Genomic DNA, 23490 nt, shown 5'->3' with positions numbered 1-23490 from the left:
CATTAAGGTCATGGCGTGGCCTAGCCAGTCTCCAGACCTTAATCCTATAGAAAATCTGTGGAGTGAGCTGAAACTTCGAGTTGCCAAGTGACAACCAAGAAACCTTAAGGATTTAGAGAGGATCTGTAAAGAGGAGTGGACCAAAATACCTCCCGAGATGTGTGCAAACCTGGTGACCAACTACAAAAAACATCTTACCTCTGTGCTTGCCAACAAGGGTTTCTCCACCAAGTACTAAGTCATGTTTTGCTTGGGGATCAAATACTTATTTCACTCACTGAAATGCAAATCAATTTATAACCTTTATATAATGTGTTTTTTTCTAGTTTTTTTGTTTGATATTCTTTCTCTATCCATTAAAATAAACTTACCATAAAAATTATAGACCCCTCATTTCTTTATAAGTAGGCAAACTAACAAAATCAGAAAGGGATCAAATAATTATTTTCCCCACTGTATTAACATTCATGTAAACGCCGCTCTGAGCAGTGGCGGCGGCATCGGATGTTTGCTAGCAGTATACCTCGCGTATTTCGAACTTCTTACCCCTAAGCGAAAAACGAAAAAGAACTTCATTATGAGTATATCGGGGTCTTAAGGTCTACAGGATCAATAGAAAAATCAACAAGCAAGCATGTTGGACTCTTCAGGAGCAGGATTGGACACCCCTCACATTTACTTTTTTAGGTGATTGGAAAGCTTTTTTTTTTTTTTTTTTTTTTTACCTGGTGGACAATAAAACAGGAAAAAGAAAACCTATAGACATACATTGAATCATCATATCTAGAAGCAGTGTGCATACATTGTTACTGAGACTAGGGGTAAGCTCTAGATTTGGGCCAGTAAGTATCTAGCAACCACCTAGAAGAAATATAAAATAACCATCAATCACCCTCGGTCTGAGGCTCCATGCAAGATCTCGCCTCATGGGGTAAAGATGATGATGGTTACACTCATCATACCCTTAGCAACCACCCAGCAACTGTGTAGCATCATGCTAAAACCACTCAGAATACCTTAGCAATCACAAAGCAATGCCCGTACAACCAGCCTAGCATGATGGTGGTGAGTTTTGCACATGTAAGTTTGAAGCTGTCATCCTAATTGAGATCACCGTTTTGTGCCAGATCAATACTCATCTTAGAGCAGCACAGTGGCTCAGTGGGTAGCACTGCTGCCTCACAGCAAGGATGTCCCCAGTTCAAGTCTCAGCTGAACCCTTCTGTGTGGAGTTCTCACAAACATTCCCCCTGTTTCTGCATGGATTTCCTCTAGTTGCTCCAGTTTCCCCCACAATCCAAAACCATGCAGTATAACTGAAGACTAGGAAATTGTCCGTAGGTGTGAATGAGCGTGTGTGAGTCCCAAGCCATGTAATGGAGAGGGTTGGAGAAAGACCTGGCAACCTACCCTGGAAAAATCATTAGCAAGAAAATTCATGGACAGTCTATCACATATGGCGGGAGATGGTCCATAGAATCACCAAGAATTGGATAAGACTGAAATGGTTAATGAATGAATACTAATATTATATATATGTGTTAATATGAATTAAATCTTGTAACTGTATAATTAGAAAGACAACTGTTTCAGTATTACTGCTTCAAATGGATAGCTTGACTACATAAATTGTGAGTTTGCCAGAGTTTGAAAGCAGCACCCACAACACTGATGCGTTGTCATGTGAACGTGCAGTCGAGGATGTATCGCAGATGTGGAAGACTAAACCGAGACTCAAAGCAGCCCACACCGTCTCTCCTCCTACACACACAGACTCATCTCTCTTTCATCTTCACCAGCATATGAATGCAGAACTGGCCAAGAAAATATCAGCATGTCTCCCAGTACGAGTTTCTCTGTGTACTGCAAGAGAATTATGGCTCATGTCACTATAACTGCTGCCTGTCAGTACGTCAGCCACATACAAGACTAGAGCCGGTCTGATGACAAAGACTCACACGGAGACAGAGAAGCAGCAACCAAATGTGGAAAACAAGTGTTTGGCTTCAGTGGCTACAGTTTATAGGTGATCTGTGTCCTTTTTAAATGATTGTAAAACCAAGCATGAGGATTCAGAGACAGAGAAGAGACATGAAAAGCACAGGGATTTAAATATACGGGGAGAACTACAGGTTTGGTATATGGCTACAACGGCCCAAATTTTTTGAAGTGCGAATGTCCGTCTGAGGGTTATTATTGCATCTGTTGTTGGGGAAACAAAGATTTAATGAAACCATCATTAAGCACAGATAATGAACCTGGAACACAGTGACCTGTGCTACACATGAGCAGACAGACTGGCCATGCTGAAAGTAAAGGATATATATGGCACTGTGTGCACACGCGCATGCACACATACACCATTCTCAATAAATAAAACCAATAAACCAATAAATTTCTTTAAGGAATAAAAACTAGGGATGCACAATATAGACATTTTAACAAAAACAATTATTTTGTATATGTATATATTGGGGTGTAGCGGTACATGTATTCGTCACAAACCGTCATGTAGAGTTGTCAAAAGTACCAACTTCGGTACCAAGTCAGTACTGAAATTTTAAAAATGTGACTCGTTGAGCGAAATGAACTCTGATTGGCCATTGTGTTCATGGCTCATTGGATATGTCTGTGACTGGCTTCAATGATCAATGCTTCAAAAACTTTGTAAATAATCATCAGTGTTTAACTTAATGGCCAAGTCTAAAATTATCATAAAATTCGATTCGATTCGTTCTCGATTTCATCACCCACATGATCGCCCCTGTATATTAAACCTTTGACAAAAATAAAATCGCGACATTCAAACCTGTGTTCGCGCTGCCGTTGATCTGAAGAGAGTTGTAATGTGTATATAAACAGCTTCACAAACAGTCTTTTCAAACGCACAGTATCATTATTTCTGTCTGACAAATAGGCCTATTCCAATTATAACAGAAGTATACAAAAGTTTATTATTCAGATAGAAACGCTGATGTTTATGTATAATAAATTACCTTCTGTTCTGAAAGTAACGACTGTATCGATTGCATTGTTACGCCACTAGGTGGCAACAAATTTATTGTTAAAAATGTGTCAGAAACAAGTCTTTATGAATCCAACTTACAAAAATATTCTGTTTCACCTGTCTGAATCTTACATGCATGTTCAAGCATCTTATCTAATTTGTGGTAACACTTTATAAGGTTCATTTATGAACTAACCATGAGTAATACCTTTGTTACTGTATTTGTTAATGTTAATAAAAATACAGCCGTTCAGAGTTTGTTCATGTTACTTCACAGTGCATTAACTAATGTTAACAAATACAACTCTTGATTTTAATAATGTATTAGTAAATGTTGAAATTAACATTAACAAAGATTAATAAATGCTGTAGAAATGCAGTTCATTATTAGTTCATGTTAAACTTATGTTAACTAATGAACCTTATTGTAAAGTGTAAGTTGAGAATTCGTTGAGATTAGCAGTCTGTTAAATTAATTTTACACAAAAAAGACTGAGTCGAGTATTGTGCATTTTTCCCTTACTACTATTTTTTAATAGTTGTTTAATTATTTTAATGGAACCGGAATCGTTAGGCAGAACCGGAAAATTTCTCACGATTTCCAACCCTAATCAAAATAGAGTAAATCACCTTTTGAAAATAACTAGATGCGTCAAATAAAGATTGTATCAAAGATTGTATTTTTATTTGTTCTTGAATCAGTCATTCATTCAAGAGATTCATTCAAGAACTCTGATTCAACCAGTAATGAAACAAGTGAAATCTTTATGTGTCACTGAATTCATTCAACAATTAAAAAAACAAAAAAAAAAAACAAAATTCAAATTAATTAAATTTACTGCAGCAATTAACATTTTGTCAGAACCTCTAGCAAATTTTATTTAGTTGTCTTCAGAATCGTGAGAGAATTGTGGTCTCCATTTTAAACAAAAAGGTCATGTATCAAACAGCTGTATCAGACAGAAATGTCTAATTTCTCGCTGTTTGGATCAACTATGGTTGTGTAAAATTGTGCTCTATAAATAAAGATTGACTGGACTGTGGACTCTTACAAATACTGACAACACACAGTTTCACTTCAGCAGCATTCCCTCCATCCCCCTCTCTTTCTCTCCTTCTTAATATCTCTGTCAGTTTCTTTCTTTCTGTGTGTGTCTCTTGCTCTCTAGCCAGTGTTTTGCCTGCCTGTTCCTGACACTCTGACCTAGTTGGTCGTCTGGTTTCTCTGGCCTGAGGAGAGGGCAGCACTGCACCACGAAGCTGGAGGACAATTCACAACGAAACGCCTGCTTGCCTCTTTTACATCTCACTAAATTCACGAGAGGGACAGAGTGTGGAGGAGGAGGACAAGACAGAAAGGCCTGACTGCTGAGTCTGGATGCAGCAGCTCCATCTCCTATGCTGTAATCGCTCTCAGATGGTGAATTACTGCACAGTGAAATGTGAAACATGGGCCTCAATGTCCTTTTTCCAAATGGCAACATACATCTGATTCACACACTCTAAATGTCTCATTGCCATTAATGATGCAATCAAGATGACTAAGCACTAAAAAGCATGTCTGAGAAAAAAAAAAAAACTACGATAAACAAACTACTCTAGTATGTGATTACTGCTAAAACAGTCAAGTGTGAATTATAATCCGCTCAGAGTAATAATTACTTAAATAACCAAAGTGAAGCAGCACTACTTAAATAAAAAAATAATAATTCAGACTTCAAAACACACAGCATGAAGCCAAAATAAGCCATGGCAGGGTGTTTAGGAGCCCAAAATAAAGAGTCTTGTGTGGAAAACAGCACACTAAAAATTTAATATTCAGTGTTGCTCAATATCAGATTTATTGAGCAACAATGTGAATATTACAGTGATTTTTACACAACATATCAGCCAGTGTTCAACATTTGTTTTAAATTTAATGGCCAATCTTAGATGTTTAATTGTTCGTGCCCGTTTTAACCTTGCCCTCCAACACTCACATAAAGTCTTTAAAAGATATAAAATTAATCAATAAAATGTAATATTACTGTTAAAAGTAATCTTTAGCTAATCTCAAATTGAATACTCATACCATATTTTAAAAATGTTGTGACACCTAAAATCAAATTAATTTATATTGTGGGAAAACAACACATGGAAGGTAATTGCAGAGACATAAAAACCAGTAGTGATGCATTGAAATTTTGGCAAATGAAAATATTTGGCCAGAACAGCAAAAAATGAATTTGCAGTTTAGATCGAAATACAAACCTTGATATTTAATTAGCACTTCTCTAATGATGGATTTTAACTGTGCAAGCATCTATTTCATGCACACAACATGGATAAACTACAACATGTCAGAAGTGTGTGGACACACTTCATGACCCAAAATTATGTTTGAGTAGAAATATGTACATTTGTTTGACTGAAATATCAAAAGGCAGCTCATTCCCAGAAAAATTTACGGACTAATTTATTTTCCATCTAAGAAACGTTTTACGTTTTCATGTAAATAAAAACTTTGACATTGGTTTTGCTAAAAAAAAAAAAAAAAACAGACTTGATTTCTCATTTCATATAGAAGTAACTGGTGCTCTGCTGTGGGGTCCTGATTACAGTGTTTTAGTGAATTTTGCAATGGGTTTGCAATGCCTCTGGTCAACTCAACCAGAGGTCCTCGGCTAAAAATTTTCATCTATCTTTTTTTTTTTTTTTTCTGGTTGAAGAACACATAAATGAAGAAGAAAGCCAACATGTTAAATGTCATGGATGTATATTTATTGGAGTAATCCACTATTGTGTAGGGTCAAAATGACAATTTTTCACCTGAGATTTGAAGGCAAATTACAAGAGGGTAAAATTTTAGAAAGATACCAGCATCATTATTTTATTTTTACACAGAGATTAGTAGGTGTATGAGTAAAATCTGTTGACTTTAGCAATCTTTGTTGCATTAAATGCCAACGGTGACAGTTCAAAAAAGGGAAAAAAGCACTTCTTGTGCTTATGCAATTGTTTTGATATAGAGGGAAACAAGATGCATTTCTAGTTTCAACATTATATATTCTTCATAAATTCCCCTTTAAATGCATTAAGTATCAGCTGTATGCAAAGTGAATCAGATTTGGTTTTCGACCATTGGAAATGTAACATTCAACAATTTCAAAATGGACCCGTATTGAGATCCCCATTATCGAATTGAATCATATACTGTAGGCCTTGAAAATGAAGAAAAAATGAATTTGTTAATAATTAGAATCTAAAATCATACTGAGATACCTTTAATACTTTGAGTTACTGGCACGCAAACTTTGGAAAAATAATATTTATGACACTCAGGTATGTTCTATGAAATTGTTTTGATAAAATGATACATTCTAGTTTCAACATTTTTTGTTCTTCAGCTGTTCCTCTCTGAAAGGAAAAAAAGTATCAGCTATATGATAAGTGACCCACATTTGGTTTTCGACCACTGAAAATCTGAACAATTTAACAATTTACGCCCCCAATATTTGCATATGCCAGCCCATGATCGAGGCATTACACAAGGGCAGCCAGTATTAACGTCTGGATGTGCACAGCTGAATCAACAGACTAGGTAAGCAAGCAAGGACAATAGCAAAAAATGGCAGATGGAGCAATAATAACTGACATGATTCATGATAACATGATATTTTTAGTGATATTTGTGAATTGTCTTTCTAAATGTTTTGTTAACATGTTGCTAATGTACTGTTAAATGTGGTTAAAGTTACCATCGTTTCTTACTGTATTCACGGAGATTTTTAAACACTTGCAGTCTGTATAATGCATAAACACAACTTCATTCTTTATAAATCTCTCCAACAGTGTAGCATTAGCCGTTAGCCACGGATCACAGCCTCAAATTCATTCAGAATCAAATGTAAACATCAAAATAAACACTGTACTTACGCAATTAGACATGCTGCATGACGAACACTTTGTAAAGATCCATTTTGAGGGTTATATTAGCTGTTTGAACTTTTTTATGTTGTTTAAGGCAAGCGCGAGTTCTAATGATGCCCCAAAATAGGCAGTTAAAAAAAATGAATTAAAAAAAATCTATGGGGTATTTTGAGCTAAAACTTCACAGACACATTCAGGGGACACCTTAGACTTATATTACATCTTTTAAAAAAAAGTTCTAGGGCACCTTTAAGTCTTACAAAAATATTAACAAAATCTGAAATTTGAGCAGGGGAAGTTTCTGAAATTTGGTTGATTTGACACAAAATGACCCAATAACGATCGGATGAATATTATCCCTTACATAACATATGGACTGATTTAATGCACTCTGGTCCACAACGGCACACATAGACACACACACAATAAAAAGGAAGAAAGCAGAGCAACAAAGCAAATATTTATTCTCCAGTAAGTATTCTCAGAGTTTGCCCTCACAGAAAAGAGTCCTGGTGCCAGGAGATGAAAGAAACCAACTGCCATCCTGTCCATAAAAGGAGAAGCATTCTTCATGACGACTCACGCTGACATCGATTTGACAAATGTTCCTCTGTGATAATGTCCTGGTCAGAGTACAGCCAGTGCAGTTCAACACATACAAACCCATTCTTTGAATAATAACAATTCAATCACACACACTGAGAAGATAAACCCGGGGGTTCATTACAGACAGTTTCAACTTGTCCACCTCCTAGAGTGAGCATGGGCAGAAATCCACTTTTAGCACACTTCATTTTGACATGTCTTTCATTCATAAATGTTCAGTTGTCAGGCAGCACCATCATGTTTATTCTCGAACAATGGCTTCTTCTGGAAGGACTGTTCTTCTATAGCAAACTCAGCATGATACGCCGTACAAAACACTCTGAGAAGAATAGCGCTGACAATTATCGGCTATAGCTAATTATGGCAAGTTTTTTGTCCTCTGAAAAGAGACTACTAAGGCTACATTGGAAGGACTGTTATTACTGAGATCAAGGACAGTGTATGCACAAATAAAATCAATACTCTATGCTCATACAGAACAAACCTATACAATACAATCTGAAAATAAATCATGAATCTATTTAAGTAAACAGGCTGGGGCACACATTCAACTGCAAAACTGCAAGTTTAAAATACTCCAGACATGTTTTAATAAATACATATGTATAGAAATTGGTCTGTGTACCAATATATCAATGAGAATATATCAATGTATCAAATTAAAGAAATGCAGATTATTGTGCCTAGTATCTACTGAATGTGTTAATGTTTTTAGTCTTTCTTTCCTGTGATGGGGCCAGCCAGAGAGAAGAGTTTTAATGGAATGAAAAATCAGATTGAACCGTTTACTTTGTGGTCTAACAAAAATACCAACAATAACGAACAGAAGAATTGCATGTATAATTTATTGCATAATGTAGGACTTTTAATTATAATTATAACCAAGCCAGAGGTCAGAGGCATATACTTTAGTCAGAATCTGCTCAAGTTAGTTCAGCGTTAGCTTTTTATGCTAGCAAATTATTGACTTCAGCTTCATTGATTATAAAGGCAGCACTCTTTGATCGCTTTCTGATATAACCCATTCATAATCTGAATAAGATTTTTCATGCTGCTAAGTACACACAGCAAAGTTTCGGGAGTGACAACAAGTTTCGGGAGTGACAAGGAATGTAAAAAACGGCAATGCTTGACAATGGACAGATGAACAAAACACTGGCTTCCAGCAACAGCCGTACGTGAGTTCACGAGTCGAGTCGAGTTCCGGCGGAAGGGTGACCTCTGACCTGACCTATGATGTAGGACGTAACTCCTCTTCTCTTATATTGAAATCCTTCGACATTTTTATTCTCCTCATTTCAGACTTCTAATTTGTGACCGGTGTTTTGTTTTGCTCTATCCTCTGCGCTTACGTATTCATTAATTCTCACCTAAGCTTGTGCTACGTCCTACGTCAGGTCAGAGGTCACCCTTCCACCGGAACTCGACTCTCATGAATGCCGGAATCCAGTGATTATAGTTTATAAAGTTTTAAATATGGATATATTTCTTACAAAAACCCATCACTTCAGAAGACATTTATTAACCATCTAGAGTCATATGGATTACTTTTATTACGGATGGATGTGCTTTTTGGAGCTTCAAAAACTTGGGCATTATTCAATGCCATTATAAAGTTGGGAAGAGACAGGATATTATTTAAAGGTGCCCTCGAATGAAAAACTGAATTTATCTTGGCATAGTCAAATAACAAGAGTTCAGTACATAGAAATGACATACAGTGAGTCTCAAACTCCATTGTTTCCTCCTCCTTATATAAATCTCATTTGTTTAAAAGACCTCTGAAGAACAGGCGAATCTCAACATAAGACCGACTGTTACGTAACAGTTGGGGTGTACGCCCCAATATTTGCATATGCCAGCCCATGTTCCCAACATTATGAAAGGCATTAGACAAGGGCAGCCAGTATTAACGTCTGGATCTGCACAGCTGAATCAACAGACTAGGTAAGCAAGCAAGAACAATAGCGAAAAATGGCAGATGGAGCAATAATAACTGACATGATCCATGATAACATGATATTTTTAGTGATATTTGTAAATTGTCTATCTAAATGTTTCGTTAGCATGTTGCTAATGTACTGTTAAATGTGGTTAAAGTTACTATCGGTTATTACTGTATTCACGGAGACAAGAGCCGTCGCTATTTTCATTATTAAACACTTGCAGTCTGTATAATGCATAAACAACTTCATTCTTTATAAATCTCTCCAACAGTGTAGCATTAGCCGTTAGCCACGGAGCACAGCCTCAAATTCATTCAGAATCAAATGTAAACAATTTAACAGTATACAATACTCACATAATCCAACGCATGCATGCTGCATGCATGACGAACACTTTGTAAAGATCCATTTGAGGGTTATATTAGCTGTGTAAACTTTGTTTATGCACTGTTCAAGGCAAGCGCGAGCTCCGTGGGTGTGGAGCACGAGAATTAAAGGGCCAGTAGCCCTGAATCGGCTCATTTATAATGATGCCCAAAAATAGGCAGTTAAAAAAATGAATTAAAAAAAATCTATGGGGTATTTTGAGCTGAAACTTCACATACACATTCAGGGGACACCTTAGACTTATATTACATCTTTTTAAAAAAACTTCTAGGGCAACTTTAATATAATTCTGATTGTGTTTGGCTGAAAAAAGAAAGTCATATACACCTCGGATGGCTTGAGGGCGAGTACATTTTGGGATAATTTTCATTTTTGGGTGAACTATTCCTTTAAGTCGGATGACCACATTAGGTTATATCGCTATTCTAGTTTTTCTGTCCCCAAATTTAAGTTACTTGGAAATATGCGCGAGTAACCCAGTCTGCTTCTGAACATAATTTTGAAGGCAACAGCAAATGGTCAAGAATGCTGTATTGAGTCACTGTGGTCTTTAGCCTAATGAATCAAAATCTAAATCTAATGAGTTCCTCCAAATAAATAAATTCTGTCATTTGCTAACCCTTTTCCTCAGAGGAATTTAAAAAAACTGCCATTTTTCCAAAGCCTTCTCAACTTGGAAAAGCAGCCTAAAGAAAAGTGTGTGTAACATTATCTCCATGGCTGCCATTAAAACAAACATTTTGGAAGGGCGTCCACACCTTCCAAGATTCCATTAGGATTCAGAGTGGACCATTGAGTCATCTCACATCATTCAAACATGGATCCAATTAAAAGTTGGACTCTTCTCAGCAAGAGATAATCAAAACAAGCTGGAACGACCTGGAATGGATTCGACACCGAACCACAAACACCTTAAATATGTACAAATTTGGCCACAGGCCTTTTATCTCCATCTTTCTCTGATAATCCAAGCACTGAAACGGCTGATGTTCACGGACATGCAGGCCCAGAAAGCTTCATTGAGGGAATTAAATCAAGCATATGATTCATCTAATAAAGATAAGCAACTGATAATGATGAAGCCAAACAGTCTGACATCTCTTTAATTAACAGAGCTAATAATCTGTACAAGCACATAACCCGGACTCCTTTTTCCCCTCCTATTCTTCACTCTCTAATTCTGGTCTAAAATCTATGAGCTACCTAAGACAGCATTTTTAGGTGACATAGACATGTTCCCAACTGTTCCAAAAGGTAGAGCGTAACACTAATTACAAAGAAGTGTTGTCATGATACTGGAATTTCCAACTTTGATACGATACCTTGAAAAATATCGATATTCGATACCATTTTTGATACCATGGGGAAAAGTGACCATATATACTGTCTGCCATACAGTTATTATCTCAATTTTTTGGAAATTTCGGAAATTTTGTTGTAATAGCTTACACAGAGCACAGGGAGGCTTTATTTGAATCGTCAAACTAAATTTAAAAAAAAAAAATAAATCAGTAATAAAATAAGAACAAATAAACAAATGGCAAATGAATGCACAAATACATACAATAGAACAGAGACAAATGAAATGAACATGGCTTTTAAGTTTTTCATGTGGGTTGAACAGTACTATTCAGGTCAAAAATATTACAGAAATTACAGTAATCAAGTGTAATATATTATACATTAGATAGTTCAGAAAAATTAAATCTAGATTAATGCTTTCAATAAAAGTTATGAAAGTTATTCAGTCAAGAGCAGCAAATGATTTTCTCTTTGTATTTTGTTCTTTGCTTAACATGACAGCAGCAAGTTTATTAGGCTGCTGTCACTTTAAAAGCATATGCACAGATGCAATGTACACAACATGCATTTTCTCAACTATTTACATTCTAAAACTGACTGTATTTACCTGAATACTTGGCAAGACTGGTATTTTGATGTCAATTTGTATGTATTTGACCATTTAAGAACAGTAAGCCAAGAAAAAGAAGTACATTTGGTACTTGCAAGCTGTTTGAGAGGCGGCTTTATGACAGAGCCACTTATATAGATCAGTGGTGCGATTTTGGTGTAAGCACAAAACCTGCAGGAGTGAGTTCAGAAACGTCAGAAAGTCAAGTATTTGAGTGAGTCACTAAATCATTCACTCAAACCGATTTATTCAAATTAAGTAAACATATGAAATAGACTGCAGCAATTAACTTTTTGTCAGAACCTCCTGTAAATTACATGCTATTTTTTTTTTTATTCGCTGGAGAATCGTTCTCTCTATTTGAAACAACAACAACAACAACAACAACAACAACAACAACAACAACAACAACAACAACAACAACAACAACAAAATCATGATTCTCAATTTATCCAGAATCATGCAGCTCTAGATTAGCAACATGCTAACAACAAACACTACTGAAATCAGTCACGAGTAGTCTAGTCTCTCAAGTGTGCTTAGTGTGTGGTCTGTGGAGTGTTATATGTACGACGCACATAATTGCTCCAAACGGTTACTTATGAGGTGCCATTTCAATTAGGCTAATCAGTTCAGTTACCCATGTAGACAGTCACTGATCACTAATAACCATTTCAAGTCCATGAATAGTCCACCAGCACAGTTTTCAAGAGCAGAAAGTAAAATGGAAAATACAACAGCAGGTCCACTCAAACAGCCATCAGGAACATTACCCTTGTTTCAGTCACATCTCTGTTTTAAAAGCCAAGAATCTAAATATTTAAAGCTGGGCCTTGCTACTATAAAAATATTGCCATGAACGGCTAAGTACCGAGAATCACAGAACTGCTTTAGGTTATCGAGCATAAGTGGCAAACAGCTTCAGAAATGTACCTAGGGTACCAAAGCAGATGAAGAGCACAGTGGAATGGGACAGATCCAGTGCTTTACGTTTGTTAGTATGTACAGTTGGGTTAACACTGCAGAACCTGACAAGATTTCTAGGGGGAAATCAGTCTGCTGGAAAGTGAACATGTACTATATAATATGTAAACATTTGCTGAGGAAACAATGTGCAAATAGTTCACATTTAAATTAATTCCTTGATAAACATTTTCGAACGCTATCCCTTTAAATGCATCTTGATGTCTTTAGATTTTCGTCTGTCCTATTTGAACAGTGGAAACTAAGCAAATCAGCTTTCCTGAGCAAATAAAATGATTACATGCAATTTCATCAAGGTATGTACAACCAAAATTCTGTATAACCAAAATATTACACTCACAAAAAGTAATTTATAGCAGAAGAAATAATGCAGATCTAAACATGACAACAATATTCACTTTATAAATGATTTCTTTTTTTTTTTTTCTATTTCAATGCCTAGAAATGACACTTTGCCCAAATATTTCCAGGGTTATCTGGTCTGTATTTGAGAAAATATTATTTCCAATGCACACAGACTAGCCAGTTCGCTGAGTGCACTGTTTGTTGCAGTGTTTACTTCCTTTTTATTGATATTTCTAACTAGGGCTGGGCGATATATCGCATGCGATTGTCACGCGCATTTCATCTGCAATATGAACGCGATATTGCGTAGCTTGCCAGTGATCTACGGTTCTATCTATTAAATGCCGCTCCATTTGAAAGCAGGTGATGGTGATTTAGCGGTAATCAGGGAACCGGCTTTACTGACGAAATGCGCATGACAATCGCATGCGATATATCGCCCAGCCCTAATTCTAACAATTTCTTACTTTGTGAAAAATACTATAGAACTCCAGAATCAAGAGTTAACGGATTAGTTCACTTTCAAATGAAAATCACCCCAAGCTTTACTCACCCTCAAGCCATCCTAGGTGTGTATGACTTTCTTTTTTCTGATGAACACAACCAGAGTTATATTAATAAATATCCTGACGCATCCGAGCTTTATAATGGCAGTGAGCGTGATTAACGAGGATGAGCTGAAGAAAGTGCCTCCATCCACATCCATCCATCATCAACATAGTTCACACGCTCTGGGGGGTTAATAAAGGCCTTCTGAAGCGAAACGTTGCGTTTGTGTAAAAAAAAAAAAAATCCATATTTAACAAGTTATGAAGTAAAATATCTAGCTTCTGCCAGACCGCCTTCAGTATTCGTATTCTCTTATGAAGAAAGAGTAAAACTCTAGCAGTTCAAAAAGCTTACGCTACGTCCTACGTCTTCCCTATTCAAATTAACGGAAAAAGTGTAACTGATGCGAAGCAAAGTTAATTTTTGTAATTTGAATATGGAAGGCGGTCTGGCAGAAGCTAGATATTTTACTTCATAACTTGTTAAATATATATATATATATATATATATATATATATATATATATATATATATATATATATATATATATATATATATATATATATATATATATATTTTTTTTTTTTTTTTTTTTTTACACAAATGCATCGCTTGGCTTCAGAAGGCCTTTATTAACCCCCCAGAGCCGTGTGGAGTACGTTTACGATGGATGTGGATGGAGGCACTTTCTTCAGCTCGTACTTGTTGATCCCGCTCACTGCCATTATTAAGCTGAGAATGTGTCAGGATATTTATTCATATTTCTCCGATTGTGTTTATCAGAAAGAAGAGTCATATACACCTAGGATGGCTTGAGGGTGAGTAAAGCTTGGTGAACTAGTCCTTTAAATTAAAGGTGCCATAGAATGCTTTTTTACAACATGTAATATAAGTCTAAGGTGTCCCCTGAATGTATCTGTGAAGTTTCAGCTCAAAATACCCCATAGATTTTTTTAAATTAATTTTTTAACTGCCTATTTTGGGGCAAAATTAAATATGCGCCGATTCAACACGCGTCCCCTTTAAATGCTCGCGGTCTCCGCCCCCGAGCTCGCAACTCTATAATACATTGCATAAACAAAGTTCACACAGCTAATATAACCCTCAAAATGGATCTTTACAAAGTGTTCGTCATGCAGCATACCTGATTATGTAAGTATAGTATTTATTTGGATGTTTACATTTGATTCTAAATGAGTTTGATAGTGCTCCATGGCTAAAGCTAACATTACACACTGTTGGAGAGATTTATAAAGAATGAAGTTGTGTTTATGAATTATACAGACTGCAAGTGTTTAAAAATGAAAATAGCGACGACTCTCTTGTCTCCGTGAATACAGTAAGAAATGGTAACTTTAACCACATTTAACAGTACATTAGCAACATGTTAACGAAACATAGGCATGTTTAGAAAGACAATTTAAAAATCTCACTAAAAAAATCATGTTATCATGTCAGTTATTATTGCTCCATCTGCCATTTTTCGCTGTTGTCCTTGCTTGTTTACCTGCATAAAGTCTGATGATTCAGCTGTGCACAGATCCAGACGTTAATACTGGCTTGTCTAATGCCTTGAACATGGGCTGGCTTATGCCAAATATTGGGGGCGTACATATTAATGATCCCGACTGTTACGTAACAGTCGGTGTTATGTTGAGATTCGCCTGTTCTTCGGAGGTCTTTTAAACAAATGAGATTTATATAAGAAGGAGGAAACAATGGAGTTTGAAACTCACTGTATGTCATTTCCATGTACTGAACTCTTGTTATTCAACTGTGCCAAGGTAAATTCAATTTTCAATTCTATGGCACCTTTAAGTGAAGTTATTTTTTTTTCATATCGATTAATTTTCAAATGACTTGTCTAATTTAGTAAATATAATGTAAAATAAATATAAAATGCAGCATTCAGCATGTGTTATTTACCATTTTTAAATTAAATAAAGTTGATTTATCACACTATATCAGCCATTGGTCACCCTGCTAAAATATTGTCCATCTAAAAAAAAAAAAAAAAAAACATAATGGTCGACCACCAAAACTAACCCTAGTAAGCAGCACCGCCCTAAAACATGACACTGCAATATCAATGACATCCTTACAGCAACAAATAATGCAACAATACAGATATGACTAGTGTGCCCATAAATAATAAGAATCTCAAGAATTTATCATCAAGACAGACATGTTTTCAAGCAGATTGAGGCTTACACACTGACTTTATTATTAGGATTATTTCAGAAATCAGTGTTAAAGAAACCTATAATGACATAAATCACATCAGTATGGAAACATCCAGTAAGCATCTAGCAGTCTGTCAGATTCCTCCACCACTTGTTTGTCCTATCGCTATGATCATGACTAACATTCCCAGCCAGTGTCACTTGTCTATAAATGTATAAAGCCGAAGAGTAGTTGATATAAACTCCATTTGACTTGTTCTGAACTGTACTGTCAGCATGTTTTACTAGCGTGAAAGTTTTTCCATTAATCATCATGTAATCATTACTACCAACGCGCTGAAATCACTGCAAATCTGAGCGCATCTCTTGCAAAAGTAGCAGTCGCATTGTTTACAGTCTCAGCTACGAGTGCAATAAACTTTTATGGCATTTCTCAACAAGGTGAAGCCGCAGTTGCGTGCACGTATTTAGTAGTTGGTGCTCAGCTTCAACAGATGACCAACAGCCACCGCATACACACTTCAGCACACATCAACTCCAAAAACACCGCGTATGTGCATTCCTTCGCAACGCTTCGCCCGCTCACCTGTACGTAGTTACTTTCGCAGTATTCGGCGACTCTTTCGAGGTTGGTGAAACTGTCCAGTAACGCTCTGCGACCCGCTGGAATTTCCTCCTCCAGCAGCATCTGCAGCTCCGCCATCTTTACATCTCTCCACGCGCCCGCTTCGCACAACCACTAGCGACAGGAAGTACAGCGGCTTCACCTCCCGCTGAGTTTTGGGAAAAGCAGGGAAGCGCGTTTACGAATCCTACTATGGTGAAGAGTTTGCGTATTTATGTTATAATAATATAATATCTACCATGTTCAATAACTATATTATTTACATTTAAATGTGACGATATGGACATGTATGAATCAAGAGTTAAACAATATTTCGATGTAGCTACATTTTATTATTGTATGATAACAATGTTTGTTAATGTTATTCATGAAAGTTAACAAAATACTATCTTTAATTTATCTATAAGCTGAACATGAAACAGATAAACAAATCAGTATCAACCCAGGTGAAAAAATACTATAGTAATTTATAGTAAATACTATAGTGTTTTTGAACCAGTAAATTGTAGTATACTGTATATATTATAGTATTTACAACACTTTGTTAATGAATGCTACAGCATACTGTAATAATAACTATAGTGAACTGATCAACTGTAATAAATACTGTAGTATACTTTAGTTTTACTACAGTAAACTAGTGTATTCATTGTAGTATAATTAATCCTGTAGGATTTTGATTCTATGTGCAGGAATCCTGTAGGACTGAGTAAAAATCCTACAGGACAGGATATATTCCTGCAGGAGTCCTGTAGAATTGTTCCTATATGACTTGTTCTATGTGCAGGAATCCTGTAGGATTGAATAAAAATCCTACAGAACAGGATATATTCCTGCAGGAGTCCTGTAGGGTTTTTCCAGTATGACTTGTTCTATGTGCAGGAATCCTGTAGGATTGAATCCTACAGAACAGGGTATATTCCTGTAGGAGTCCGGCATGGTTCCTGTAGGATTCCTGCAGGAGTCCTGAAGGAAAATGGTCACAAAAATCCTGTGGGATCCTGTAGGAATATGCAGGTATGTGGTGTGTAGGTCCTGCAGGATTCCTGCAGGATTTTTTTTTTTTGTAAGTGTATATATATACCCTATAGATTAAAGAAAACTTAGTACAGTATTGGGTAAAGTAATTTGTGTATATTAGCTTACTATAGTTGTTATATTACCAGAGCAACTATAGAATTACCACAACAAATTAATTCAAGTACTTTACTATAGTATGGTTCAAAAACACTATAGTATTTACTATAAATTACTATTTTTTCACCTGGGTACTAAGCAGTTTTTTCACTAATTTTTCTTGTTTTACTGTTTTTATTTTTTATTAAATAATGCCAACTGTATGTTTCTTACTTAAAATGACTTTTAATCACACATCCTGTAAGAATGCATTAGCTGAATTAAATGTGTCTACATTCTTAAAAATAAAGGCTCTTTATTGGCATCAATAATCCCATGAACAAGATATAACATCCATGGAAACTTTCCATTGCACAAAAGGTTCTTTATAGTGAAAAAAAAGTTTCTTTATATTATTAAATTGTTCTTCACACATGGTACAAGTGTTCACTGAAAGGTTCTTCGGGGAGACCAAAATGGCTCTTCTATGGCATTGCTGTGAAAGTTGTCTCTTGAATCCTTTATTTTTAAGAGGGTAGATACACTTTTCTCTCACATTCCTTTGGAAATTGCGCCCCCTGTCTTGTTTTAACGCCACAGTTATCATCAAGAGCTCACTGGAATTCTTCCATCTCTAGTTATATGACAGTATTAAAAGGCAAATTTGTGCTGTTTGTGACTTGTGTTTGTGTATGCATGCTCTTTTGTGATGTGGTTAGTAATGAAATGAAATGTCAAGTTGTGACAGCGACTTAAAAATTGTATGATATACCTGCAGTTTGCAGTGCAATACTTCCAGTTCTAATTATTGTGTAAGTATATTATACATACAGTTCTTATGCATATTGTTTGCAGACATTGTGTTGTAAAAATGTAATAATCACACACACCGTAGAACTATTTAAGTGGACTGCAAAAGAAGCTAAAAAGGCAATTAAAATGGTGATCAGTTGATCTAAAACATATACTTATAGGATCCAAAACAAAGTGAAACAGGAAACTTAAGAAAAAAGTTTATTTATGTTTACACAGTTATTATCTATATCACAAACTCAACAATAAATTAATGCCAAAGCAGTTAACACAAAACACTGTTCATTGTTAATTTCTGATCATTGATAAAGAAAGTCATGTATCAGTGTCTCAGGCTGACAGCTCAGTTTTGTCATCATGACGTGGATACTCCTCCACCTCCATTGCCATTAAAAACTCTGACAGTAAAGACAGATATTAGTACATGTGTTAGGATGTGGACTATAGGGGAATAAGGTAAATGACAAAAAACACATGAAGAGGATAATACACACACACTCATATAGGTCTACTACCTTCAGTGTAGTCCATGTCTGGTCGTGTAGCAACAAACACCCAGGCCAGTCCAACCAGAAGAGCTACGACCAGGTTTACCACGATCCAGGGCTGTAGAATCTGATGCTCTGAACCTGGGGGCCTAAACAACAATCACTGCATGTGATTTAGTGAAGTACGCAACCTTACGCTACAAATCAATTCCACTTAAAGAATGATATGGTGATTGTTTTAATCATTTTTAAGGACATTATGATGGATTATGTCATGTTAAGATTGACAGACTCACCAAAGTGTTTCATTGGCTGTGGGGTAGAGATGTATACGATCACTGGTCATCTGCTGGCTCAGAGACAAAATGAGAGCAGCAAAGTATACTGGGACAAAAAAAAAAAAAAAGAGAGAGAGAGATTTACTAATTTAAAAAATTTCGTTTAAATTCAATTTAAACTAAAATGAGAAATGTTGCCTTGGCAACCAGATTAAATATATTTTATGGTCTGTCTGAATACTCGATTCTGACTGGCTGGAAGGTGTGCAATAAAACCATTTAATGCACAAGTAGCTTCAAGTCAGTTTAATCAGCGTTCTATATTAATACACTGTTTTCATTGAAGCTGAAGTGCACACATACTTCACTCACACAGAGAATGGAGACTGCGCTGTGCTAAAATATTTTTAATAATAAAATAACTATTAATAAAATCACTACATCTCAGCAACGGGGAACAACATTGCTGGTTTTGAAGTAAATAAACTCGCAGCTTCGTTGTAAATAGAGAGAGACGCTGCACAGATGCAGGTAATTCACACTCATCTCTCATCTCTTAAAGGTGCTAAAGAGGATCTTTTCCATCGACTGAGAAACCAAAGACTGTTACTGAGTTTTTGAAATGAGCACATGCGCAAGAATTTCGAGGGAACGCCTCCCAAAACTCGTGCACGAGTATTGGAACACGAGTGTTTACCACCGGCATTCGCTGTGTCGTGTTAGTGGATTCATTATGTCGGACTCACCGCAGGTAACTCATAATCTGCAGTTGTTACTCCTGTCTCCTGACAAAAACATTGCATGTGGCGCCTATGGAGTGTGGAAAGTTACTGGAGCGCGCAGCCGCGCTCGTCTCTCACAAGGAACGTCATGGCAGTGATTGACAAGTCAGAGGGCCAATCGTTTACGTGATGATCGCGTAAACGATTGGCTGATGTTTTTAAGGCCCTACCTCGTGCATAGATGATGTATATTAATATTATTCCTTTCAGTGCACCTAATAAATAGTCTTTTATCAGTTAGTAAAGACAGTTTCAATTAATATTGCAAAAATGTATAAAACAAAACATCCTCTTTAGCACCTTTAAAGGGATAGTTCACCCAAAAATGAAAATTCTGCTATCATTTACTTCCCCTCAATTTGTTCCAAACCTGTATACATTTCTTTGTTCTGCTGTACACAAAGAAAGATATTTGGAAGAATGTTTGTAACTAAACATATCTCGCCCACCCCTATTCATTTTGGGGGGAACTATCCCTTTAAATGCTATAATTCATTCATTCTCATAAATGTAATCTTACGCACTACTTTATCTCTGTCTGATTTAAAGTGGGCAGAATGCTACATCTACCGAGCTGTAAATGACAAATATAACCATCATTTTTACTTTTCGGGTGGTTCTTTGCCTCCATGTTGTGCATTAAAATTATTTAAACACAGCTAGTGTATGGTAACATTTTATAATTAGGTCTCATTTGTCAGCATTAACTAATTCATTAACTAACATGAACGAGCAAATTTTATTGATTTTCACTCACAGAAGGAAGCAAGAGCCGCTGGATCAAGAGTAAGAAATCCTCGTAGAGCCATAGAGGCTTTGGCCAGATTCACCCTGATGTGAAGATGGTACAGACAAGTTACATTCACAACTTAAATTCAATGAACTACATTTGAAAAACACTCAAAAATAAAAATAAAAATCTATACAACAGATGAAATATGCTCTTATGAGCTGTCTCATATGTCTAAGATTCGATCTGCAGGTTTTCCCAAACAAGAATGTGAGTTGATAAAAGGCTAATAAATCATTAAATAATGAAAATGTAAAATTAAAACAAATAATTTTAAAATAAAATAATCAAAATAAAACATTTACAAAAAAGAAAGAAAAACAAAATATTTTATTTGTTTACCTGCACATCATGTGACCATTAACCGACATCAGAGAACCATGAACATGCTAAAGTGTTGTTAAAGTATTATTAAGTAATATTACTCAGGGTGTATTTCAAATAAATATTTTAGATCAAAGGGGCTCAGCTGACAAAAAATGTTAGGGAATCGCTGGTAGAAGGACAAATTTAGTAGATTGGAATACATTTGCTCAATGATTTTTTTTTTTTTTAATTGCTTGGAGTTTGATTATGTATTGCACGTACTGTTGTCAGTTATATTCACACTTCTCTTACTACACGTCCACGCACCTGTCGAAGGCAGACACGGTGCTGATGGCCAGCAGGAGGTAGAGCAGAGACTGTGCTGGGTAAGCCAGACTGTGATACTGCTGGAGAAGGTTGGGTAGTGTGGTCATCTGCTCTCCAGCTAACACATATACAACAATGATATTCCACACTGCATATCCAGCCAGAAATCCATGAGAAAAGAGTCCAATGATCCTACAGGTACCACAGAAAAAAAAACAGCAATTGTAGTAGTTGAGCTCCAATTTGGAATGGGGTTTGCACAACATTACATTTCATTAAATAGGCCATATTATGCTGTATTACAAAGTCTTGAGTTTGTTTTTGGGGTCTACTGGAATAGGTTTTAATGTTCAAAAACACATTATTTTTCACATATTTTACATTGTTGCAGCACCTCTTTTCCCAGTATGTCAATAACTGTAATAACCTGTCTCTACGAAGCCCCGCCTTATGAAAAGCACAGTGAGCTCTGATTGGTTGGATGGACCATTGTGTTGTGATTGTCAACCACTTTGAACAACCTCTTTCAGAAATGTCACAGCCCTTACTATAACCGTGAGTTTCAACACACTACTAATGCAACTCAACCAGTCCTCGCCCCTTTTTTTGCGCATACCTTGTGCAGGAACTTTTTAAATGAGAGATATTGTGACATATTTCAGGGAGTTTAGAAACAGTGCATAGTGATATAGAGAATAACTCCCTTTGGAGTGGACTTTGTTTCATGCTCAAACAGCAACATTACACATTAAAGAAAGTTGAAAATGTAAAAAAGCACCTGAAGCTGAAGCATTAAGCTCCACAACATGAAGAGACAGGGTCATGATGAGTACTGGACAAGCTACCAAACTCAAACTGTAACTAAATGATAAATGATTAAATAAAAGGCTGTTTGGTTGAAATGGCATTGACAAAAGTATTAGACCCTTTGAGACATCACCAACCAAACTCACCTGAAGCCGCTGTGGACCCTCATGGCGACATCTCGTGTATTCCATATGGGTCTGACCTCCATGTACTCCTCCAGATGGTCCAAACGATCAGTCGCCTGGAAGCGGCCTAGGTTGGATGTCATAATTTATTTATAAATGTTTAATGATTGTATATATTTCAGATATTTCCCCCATCTCAAAATGAAACTCACGGTTCTTTTCCACAAACACCTTTCCGATAGGATGACTGTGACCCAGAGGGGCGGAGAATAGAGAGCGCTGAGATATCGGTGCGTGCACATCAGTGATGATGTCATCTTCCTCCACACCTAGCTCGTTATGAGTCTGGTTTTCCATCAACTTAGGCTTCCTTCAAAAAGAAGTAGAAAACGTAATACAATCACAATTGCTACCACTTTTAGTTCTATTCACTTTCAAGTTTTAGCCTCTCACCTTTTTCTTTTGCTTTTTTTGGTGACTTCCTCAGCATCTGTATGGGGCTCTTGAACATCTCCATTTGGATGGTCTTGCTGTTCACCCTCGTGATCTTTTAAAACAATGAAATCAAGAACAATCCATCTAAAAAAGAAAATAACATCCATCCCTTAAATGAAATGTGAATATCATTAACGTGAATTAATTACCCAAAGCATGTGGCTTCTTTTTCTTCTTCTTCTTCTGTGGTGGATTGTCCTGAGGCTCAGGGGTCAGCTCTCTGCTTTCAGACTGTCTGTGGCTCTCCAGACCCTCCATTTCTATAGCTGCCTCAGGCCCTGCTGGTGTTTATTGGGCATTATACAAATATAAAGGAGACAAATGCTGCATTTGCATTTTATACTAAAAAGAAAAGGACTAATTACAAAACTGGTCTCAGTTTATATTATGTGTCTTTAACTACTATTTACTTAGATAAAAATAAAAGAATAAATGTTAGGTACAACATACTGAGTTCATGCTGTATTGCAAAACACTTGTGCTGCTATTGAGGTGGGATACTGGTAAGGTTAGGGACAGGTTTGATGGTATGGGTAGGTTTAAGAGTGGGTTAAGGTGTAAGGGAAGGGTGTACGATGTACTGTAATTGAATTTATAAAACGGTTAGTTCCTGTCCTTGATTCTGATTGGTCAATAGCTGTGTTATATCAAATTATTAATTTAAATATTAGTACACAGTAGTTAAAAACATTTAATATAAAGTGGGATCA

The 23490-nt window shown here is 36.3% G+C and overlaps 2 protein-coding genes across 15 annotated transcripts in view; both read right to left on the bottom strand.

Annotated features, from left to right (window-relative positions):
- abi2a (abl-interactor 2a) overlaps positions 1-16643 on the bottom strand; it is a 50210-nt gene extending 33567 nt beyond the window's left edge. For 3 of the 13 annotated variants that reach the window (XM_048193327.1, XM_048193325.1, XM_048193326.1), the window contains exon 1: positions 16415-16633. In XM_048193327.1, coding sequence (XP_048049284.1) covers positions 16415-16531 — 117 coding nt within the window. In that variant the 5' untranslated portion in view covers positions 16532-16633. Of the gene's footprint in view, positions 1-16414 lie in introns of all 13 variants that reach the window. The other 10 variants (XM_048193321.1, XM_048193320.1, XM_048193323.1 and 7 more) reach the window with 7 other exon arrangements.
- Positions 16644-18569: 1926 nt separating this feature from the next.
- The window catches only part of tmem237a (transmembrane protein 237a), a 7729-nt gene continuing 2808 nt past the window's right edge, over positions 18570-23490 (bottom strand). Inside the window, exons 4-12 of one of the 2 annotated variants that reach the window (XM_048193308.1) lie at positions 22930-23061; positions 22739-22832; positions 22498-22655; positions 22307-22412; positions 21354-21545; positions 20688-20761; positions 19167-19254; positions 18898-19019; positions 18570-18780 (exon numbers count right to left, since the gene is read on the bottom strand). In XM_048193308.1, coding sequence (XP_048049265.1) covers positions 18713-18780; positions 18898-19019; positions 19167-19254; positions 20688-20761; positions 21354-21545; positions 22307-22412; positions 22498-22655; positions 22739-22832; positions 22930-23061 — 1034 coding nt within the window. In that variant the 3' untranslated portion in view covers positions 18570-18712. The remainder of the gene's footprint in view (positions 18781-18897; positions 19020-19166; positions 19255-20687; positions 20762-21353; positions 21546-22306; positions 22413-22497; positions 22656-22738; positions 22833-22929; positions 23062-23490) is intronic. The other variant, XM_048193309.1, reaches the window with a different exon arrangement.

Source organism: Megalobrama amblycephala, linkage group LG6 (genome assembly GCF_018812025.1).
Source record: "Megalobrama amblycephala isolate DHTTF-2021 linkage group LG6, ASM1881202v1, whole genome shotgun sequence".
Taxonomy (NCBI): domain Eukaryota; kingdom Metazoa; phylum Chordata; class Actinopteri; order Cypriniformes; family Xenocyprididae; genus Megalobrama; species Megalobrama amblycephala.
Note: the sequence above shows the minus strand (reverse complement) of the source record. Positions and strands in the feature narration are given on the sequence as shown.